The 7,154-nt window shown below is 36.3% G+C and overlaps 1 protein-coding gene across 1 annotated transcript; it reads right to left on the reverse strand.

Annotated features, from left to right (window-relative positions):
* Positions 1–3,762: 3,762 nt before the first annotated feature.
* LOC103523895 lies at positions 3,763–6,283 on the reverse strand. Its single transcript, XM_008488906.3, has 3 exons — positions 5,940–6,283; positions 4,565–4,609; positions 3,763–3,930 (listed from the first exon to the last, which is right to left on the reverse strand). Exons 1-3 carry the CDS (start codon positions 6,073–6,075, stop codon positions 3,842–3,844), a joined length of 270 nt encoding a protein of 89 aa, XP_008487128.1. The 5' UTR covers positions 6,076–6,283; the 3' UTR covers positions 3,763–3,841.
* Positions 6,284–7,154: the final 871 nt, after the last annotated feature.

A 7,154-nucleotide genomic window follows, 5' to 3' on the forward strand; every position in this document is an offset into this window, starting at 1 on the left:
TTTGAAAGGTCATTTCCTTCTTTGATAATGATCCCATTACTGTCTAGATTCAATAGTAGGTACCTACTTTCCTACTTATGTAATGCAAATAACGTAAGTAATACGAGAAATGTTACCATTTTAAGAATGTGAATGTTAATAATTTTATTAGTTAATCAAACAAGAATTTTAACAAAGGTACCTATCTATAACTGTAACAGTTGTTAATTTTTTATTAAAAAGTTCAATAAGATAATGTTGTTATTTTTCCATTTTACATGTTTTTCCGATCAGTTTCTTCAATTACTGTCTAGATTCAATAGTAGGTACCTACTTATGTAATGCAAATAACGTAAGTAATACGAGAAATGTTACCATTTTAAGAATGTGAATGTTAATAATTTTATTAGTTAATCAATATATTAAAAGTATCTACATATACCCAAATATCAGGTACCTAGATATCAACAAAAGGAATTTAATTAAAGAGAAATTCAAATATCTACCTCTATACACATCAAATCGCCAATTTGAGTTTTTGAATGCACTATACGTAAAAAAAACATGCTCTATCTTGTCACAAAGTGGCGTAAGTGAGTTATTATTCCTTTCAGAGATATCGAAATATTTACTATGGGGCGTATGTGATTATATTGTATTTTTGAACGAATGAAACAGATAACAGACGTATACTCACTTACGCCAGTTTGTGATGTGCCTAGATATTATTTTGATTGAATTTAATAAATTTACCAAACTTTAAAATGTGTTCTGGTTTCATTAAAAAAAAAAATAATAATCTAGTCATAAACCAGTTTTTTCATCCCCTGTAAAATTTGATAAAATTCACTTACGTCATTATGTGACGTGCACGGTGAAATGTATGGAAAGAGAGAGAAAGAGAGAGAGATAGGGAAACAAAGAGAGAAAGATACTTGAAAGGTAGACTGGTATTCTATGGATTAAAAGCAATTTCAAGGTCTACAAACACCAAGGACTCCTAGGTCCTACCTAGGAGCTAAAAAAAAACTCCCTTTGAGCAAAAGAGATGAAAAACCAACCATATGAGAGCAGGGCAAGGGGTTAAATACCACATTAAACACAGAAGATCATGAAAGGATACCCGAAGTGTGAGAAAACAATAGCAGAATAGTAGATACTATACTGAACAGAAGCGAAGTGATAACGAGAAATGATAGTGGCAAGATAAACACAAGAGATAAAATAGAGAGAGAGAGAGAGAAAGGAGAGAGGTGGGAGATCCCTCTGGTAGTGATGTCACAAAGTGGCAGCAAATAATATGTATGCTAATTTTCATCTAAGGAGAGAGGTGGGAGATCCCTCTGGTAGTGATGTCACAAAGTGGCAGCAAATAATATGTATGCTAATTTTCATCTTACAGATTTCCAGTCCTGGCGAACATCTTCAGTTCACAATAAGGAACATTAGGGATCAATTTTAAATTTTATGGATACTTTTGTCAAAGCAGAGAAAATAGAATAGAAAATACCTTGTTTATACTGCCGCAATGAGACTGAACAGTCCCTTTAGATCAATTTTATGGATATTTTTGTCAAAGCAGAGAAAATAGAATAGAAAATACCTTGTTTATACTGCCGCAATGAGACTGAACATCCCTTTACTCCCCGCAGTCTAAACAAGGTCTAATGTACCTACCTATTATGTGTTTCATAGGTACATCTATGTACCTCGTGTACCAGGTGTAGGTACAACTGTACAAGTGTACATAGGTACATCTACATACCACAGATCACTAAATTTAAGCAAAGTTGAGCGTGGTTAGTATTCGGATAGTAGGTACATCTACATACCACAGATCACTAAATTTAAGCAAAGTTGAGCGTGGTTAGTATTCGGATAGGCAATCGCGTGGTGCTACTCTTTTCCCGACACCACTGCAGATGTGGCCAAGGTTAATTGGCAGGTAGGTAGCTTGCTAGTTTGTTGTCAATTGTAAAGGTGTGTCCACACAAAGTCGACCGACTATCGATCGACGCGACGGCCTGTCGACTATGTTTGGACAAACCTTCAGGTAAAACTCCCGTTACTTAAGACCTTGGCAGTTATACAATATACAGTGACTTTAGGCCCGTTTGAAAATAAAACCATCTTCTTCTTCGCCTTTTCCCGTGTTCAGACGGGGTCGGCGTTTTTCGTCAGCCGTCAATCTGGCTGGTCCTTGCCGTTCACCCTTGAAAATAAAACCATGTACCTAATAAAAAGTCCTCCCTTCGTTCGGTCAAAAGGATGGAACAGGTGTGCAAGATGCCTTGACTTGGAAAGTCTTTATGTTCAGACGGGGTCGGCGTTTTTCGTCAGCCGTCAATCTGGCTGGTCCTTGCCGTTCACCCTTGAAAAAAAAACCATGTACCTAATAAAAAGTCCTCCCTTCGTTCGGTCAAAAGGATGGAACAGGTGTGCAAGATGCCTTGACTTGGAAAGTCTTTTTATTGGAACAGCACACACAAGGTTCGACGTTTTCGACAACAATGCTTTTCTTATATTTTTTTAACCTGATTTAAGATAAGACCTGAATATTAAATAAGAGGACTTGGTAAAAAAGGGAAGGAAAGGAGGAAATGTTGATGTAAATATTTCTGTGCCTCAAATGGGTAGCATGAGGTTAACGTGATATCCTGAAAGTAGGTAGCCATCCTCACGCAAATGAAAAGAAAGAAAGAAAAAAAAGTAAAAATGGTTTTAGTCGGGTCCTAAAAAAGGGTATGGCCCTCTTTTATAATTTTAAAACTAAAAAAAGTCGAATAATTCTCAGTTGGAAAACTTTAGAGGGAGCTTAGAAGAGCCATCAAAATGGATTTTCTCGTCCTATACTTTGTAAGTAAGACGCAAATGAAAAGAAAGAAAAAAAAAGTAAAAATGGTTTTAGTCGGGTCCTAAAAAAGGGTATGGCCCTCTTTTATAATTTTAAAACTAAAGAAGTCGAATAATTCTCAGTTGGAAAACTTTAGAGGGAGCTTAGAAGAGCCATCAAAATGGATTTTCTCGTCCTATACTTTGTAAGTAACACCTGAATATTAAATAAGAAGACTTGGTAAAAAAGGGAAGGGAAGGAGGAAATGTTGATGTAAATATTGCCTCAAATGGGTAGCATGAGGTTAACGCGATATCCTGAAAGTAGGTAGCCATCCTCACGCAAATGAAAAGAAAGAAAGAAAAAAAGTAAAAATGGTTTTAGTCGGGTCCTAAAAAAGGGTATGGCCCTCTTTTATAATTTTGAAACTAAAAAAGTCGAATAATTCTCAGTTGGAAAACTGGTCTTAGAGAGAGCTTAGAAGAGCCATCATAACGGATTTTCTCGTCCTATACTTTGTAAGTAAGCGATGTGCGTTACGAATATCCACATCAATTACACTACTTTTTTCATTTCTCCGAGTGCCAGTGCCAAGATCGAAAAAAAGAAAGAAAAATGTTGCATTTTATATTTGGCAATTTAAAAAAATAAAATTTCGAGAGCCGAGGAAAAAAATGAGGTATGTCATCAACACAAAGGCTGGAAAGAAATTGAATTGCTTTCTTCTTATGGTTGCCATGATTTTATTTTCTCGGATTTTTTTTTCATCCTCAAAGGTCAGAGCTGTCAGAGAGAAATGAGTTTCATTTCATATTTATGGTGGTCTACATGTGTATTCCATATTTATGATGTTAGCGTGTAGAGCAATTTATCAATGTGGGTAATTTCTTCCATTCAATTGTTGTACAAACAGTAGGTATCTCACCTTATAACGATCATCTCCAGTAGGAGCACCCAACATCATATACACTCCCATGATGGCTATAGATCCAAGAGTCATGAAAACAAGCATCCGTGACATGCTTGAGATTAAATTTTGTTCTGGGACCTCCAGACACTTAAATCTGTATCTCTTTGTTCTGTACTGCCACTCAGTTTTTCACCAATCATATAATACCCTGCAAAAAAAAAAAAAAAAAAAAAAAAAAAAAAAAAAAAGAAAATTAAGGATTTTTTTTTTCGTCCTCAAAGGTCAGAGCTGTCAGAGAGAAATGAGTTTCATTTCATATTTATGGTGGTCTACATGTGTATTCCATATTTATGATGTTAGTATTACAAGATATATATTTCATAGCCAAGGGCGCCCAAGTGACATTTGACAGAAAACAAGGAGCTGTAAGCAAATTTTAGCTCCCTCCCTCGACAAACGAGTGGTTTGTTTGAATGTTTATGATTGAATTCACTTTGTACATGTCCGTCCTTTATTGTGTATGAGTTCATGAGAATTAACTTTTTCCTATTACTCCACTTTAAAAGTCGGAGATCTATGTAGATTGAGAAAGAGGTACGTACTATTTACATAGGTAGGAGTCTAAGTACCTAATATTTGAGATCTATGTAGATTGAGAAAGAGGTACGTACTATTTACATAGGTAGGAGTCTAAGTACCTAATATTTTAGCTGGAACATTATAAAGTAAGTAGGTAAAATCAAAAGGTTTTAGTGGAAAAAAGTACCTAGATAATAAAACTTTGAAAAACAAAAAAAGCTGAACATTTTTTCCCCTTTACGTTTGTTAATTTATCTACTTACCATCTAAGACAATCTTGTAATTTTTGTAAGCATACAGTCTGACCTCTGAAAACACAAGAAAAATTTGTGATTTTAGAAAAGAAACAAAGACACAAGGAATACAATCATTTGAGTAAGTGATTGACTGCATAGGTAGTAAAGATACTATGGTACTTCTTCTTCTTTGCCTTTTCCTGAGTACATATAGGGTAGGCATTTTTCATCAGCCTCTCAATCGGCTCCAACTAGGGTGATTGCTTTTGCCTTTTCCTGAGTACATATAGGGTAGGCATTTTTCATCAGCCTCTCAATCGGCTCCAACTAGGGTGATTGCTTTCTTTGCCTTTTCCTGAGTACATAATTATAGGGTAGGTATTTTTCATCAGCCTCTCAATCGGCTCCAACTAGGGTGATTGCTTTGGGCTGACATTTGGTTTAGGCTACAAATTTTACGAGTGGATGCACTTTGCACTCAAGCTTTGCTATTTCTTTAGCAAGGAAAATTCAGGCTGGTACCTATACTCCCTGCTTAAAGTCCCCCAGCCAGACTAAGTACCAGTGTTTAACCTAACTCTATAATGGGTAAGGTTAAACACAAAAAGGAGCTTTCTTTTTTCATTGTTGTGGCTTCTGAATAATTATTGTAATTATGTACTTCGTCCTATTATGTAGATAGCTTTTAAACCAATCCATTGCAGATCCATGAATTCCAATTTTATGAAGTTCTTGTAATAACAGTTCATGATTCACTGAATCAAATGCCTTTTTTACAACTCTATAATGGGTAAGGTTAAACACAAAAAGGAGCTTTCTTTTTTCATTGTTGTGGCTTCTGAATAATTATTGTAATTATGTACTTTTGTGGAACAGGCTACTGAATGTTCAGGGTAAGCTGCTTTTACAAACAGAATGTCAACTTGCAATCAATACAAGGATGCTCATAGGTGCAAGGAACATGATAACCTGAACATGCCGCAGTGAACAAGGTAAATCCTAGCGAGCTGTCTAAAGCTCGGAAATTTTAAACAAAAGCTCAGTTTATAGGTGATCGAGATACTCGTAAAAGCCAAAGGAATCCCCTCTCGTTTTCGCGTCACAGTATTATCATTAAATAATGATCTCCCGCAACGATTAGATTTTATAATTTATTATCTACTGAATAAAACTCTGCCGTAAATATGAGAAATATTATCGAACGCTTACGTTGTAAGCTGCTTTTACAAACAGAATGTCAACTTGCAATCAATACAAGGATGCTCATAGGTGCAAGGAACATGATAACCTGAACATGCCGCGTTCAGGGTAAGCTGCTTTTACAAACAGAATGTCAACTCGCAAGGAATACAAGGATGCTCATAGGTGCAAGGAACATGATAACCTGAACATGCCGACTTACCTTGATCTGTATTTAATTTATTCCAAACAAAATAGGTAAATCCCAAGGATGCTAGTTCACCTACAATAGCAATGCCAACAAATCTCTTTGCATATCTTTTCCAATTCAAGGCACCTGCTGGTCTCTTGACAAGCATTTCATGTCAATATGAGCAGAACTTACAACACTGATAAATAGCCTATAGCTGAGTAAAAATGTAAAATGTCTCTTTTCTTAAATTCCTACTATTGGAAAAAAAGAAAAATTGCACAAAAGATTGTTATCTTGAAAAAGAAAATGAAAAGATGTGCAACATCCTTCAGAATCTTCAGATATCAGATGAAGATGAACCAGTCACCAGAATGGTGAATGGTGATTTGGTGAAAATTAAAATTTCGCGGCCAAACCATTCCCAAAATGGCTGCGCGAATCAGCTGATAAAGTCAGCTGATATGAAGGTCGTAGGTCGCGCGACCTTCAGATATCAGATGAACCAGAATGGTGAATATTAAAATTTCGCGGCCAAACCATTCCCAAAATGGCTGCGCGAATCAGCTGATAAAGGTCAACTGATATGAAGGTCGTAGGTCGCGCGAAAATTTTGAAAAATGTTTGTATTTTATTTTTATTTTCGATTTCGCATCGAATTTTCGTAAGCGCTAGGCCGCGGGTTCGATTCCCGCCCGGGGCGGATTTTATCCTGATGGGATAATGTTCGTTCTCGGAACGGCTGGCTTTCTCCTATCCTGTCTTCCTTCTCTCTCCGATTTCGGGACGATAAGACCCTAGAGTTACAGTTCCCTCTGTCAAACCTCTTAAAAAAAAAAAAAAAAAAAAAAAATAGAGAAGTGGTCAATGTAATCAAATTAAAATGTTCCTTCTGATATTATGTTGTTTCATAGGTACCACCTCCCTCCCAAATAAATGAGGAGGTTCAACAGACCTAAAGCACCGTTCAAACCGGTGGAAAATTGGTATAATACGTCGGTGAAACCGTCATAATAAATTGGTATATTGGTAATACCGGTATAATTTATTGGCTTGAGATGTAAAGGCAGTGTTTTCCGCCCGCCAGTACACTCGACCGTAAAACACCAGCCTTACTCACTTTACACCGCTTTTTCACTAGATCTTAGCCTTTTGCGTACAGAATCAATTTCACCAGAATCGCTCTTACGGTAGGATTCATGTCCCACATGAAACTCAAGCGTTGTTGTTACAGTCAGACGTAAACAA

Source organism: Diaphorina citri, unplaced genomic scaffold (assembly GCF_000475195.1).
Source record: "Diaphorina citri unplaced genomic scaffold, Diaci psyllid genome assembly version 1.1 scaffold86, whole genome shotgun sequence".
Classification (NCBI taxonomy): Eukaryota; Metazoa; Arthropoda; class Insecta; order Hemiptera; family Psyllidae; genus Diaphorina; species Diaphorina citri.

Coding starts and splice junctions, on each gene's coding strand:
- LOC103523895 (XM_008488906.3), bottom strand. CDS start 6,075: ATGCTTGTCAAGAGACCAGCAGGTGCCTTGAATTGGAAAAGATATGCA. Junction 4,610..5,939: donor TAAATTAAATACAGATCAAG/GTAAGTCGGCAT, acceptor TTGTGTTTTCAG/AGGTCAGACTGTATGCTTAC. Junction 3,931..4,564: donor TTACAAGATTGTCTTAGATG/GTAAGTAGATAA, acceptor TTTTTTTTGCAG/GGTATTATATGATTGGTGAA.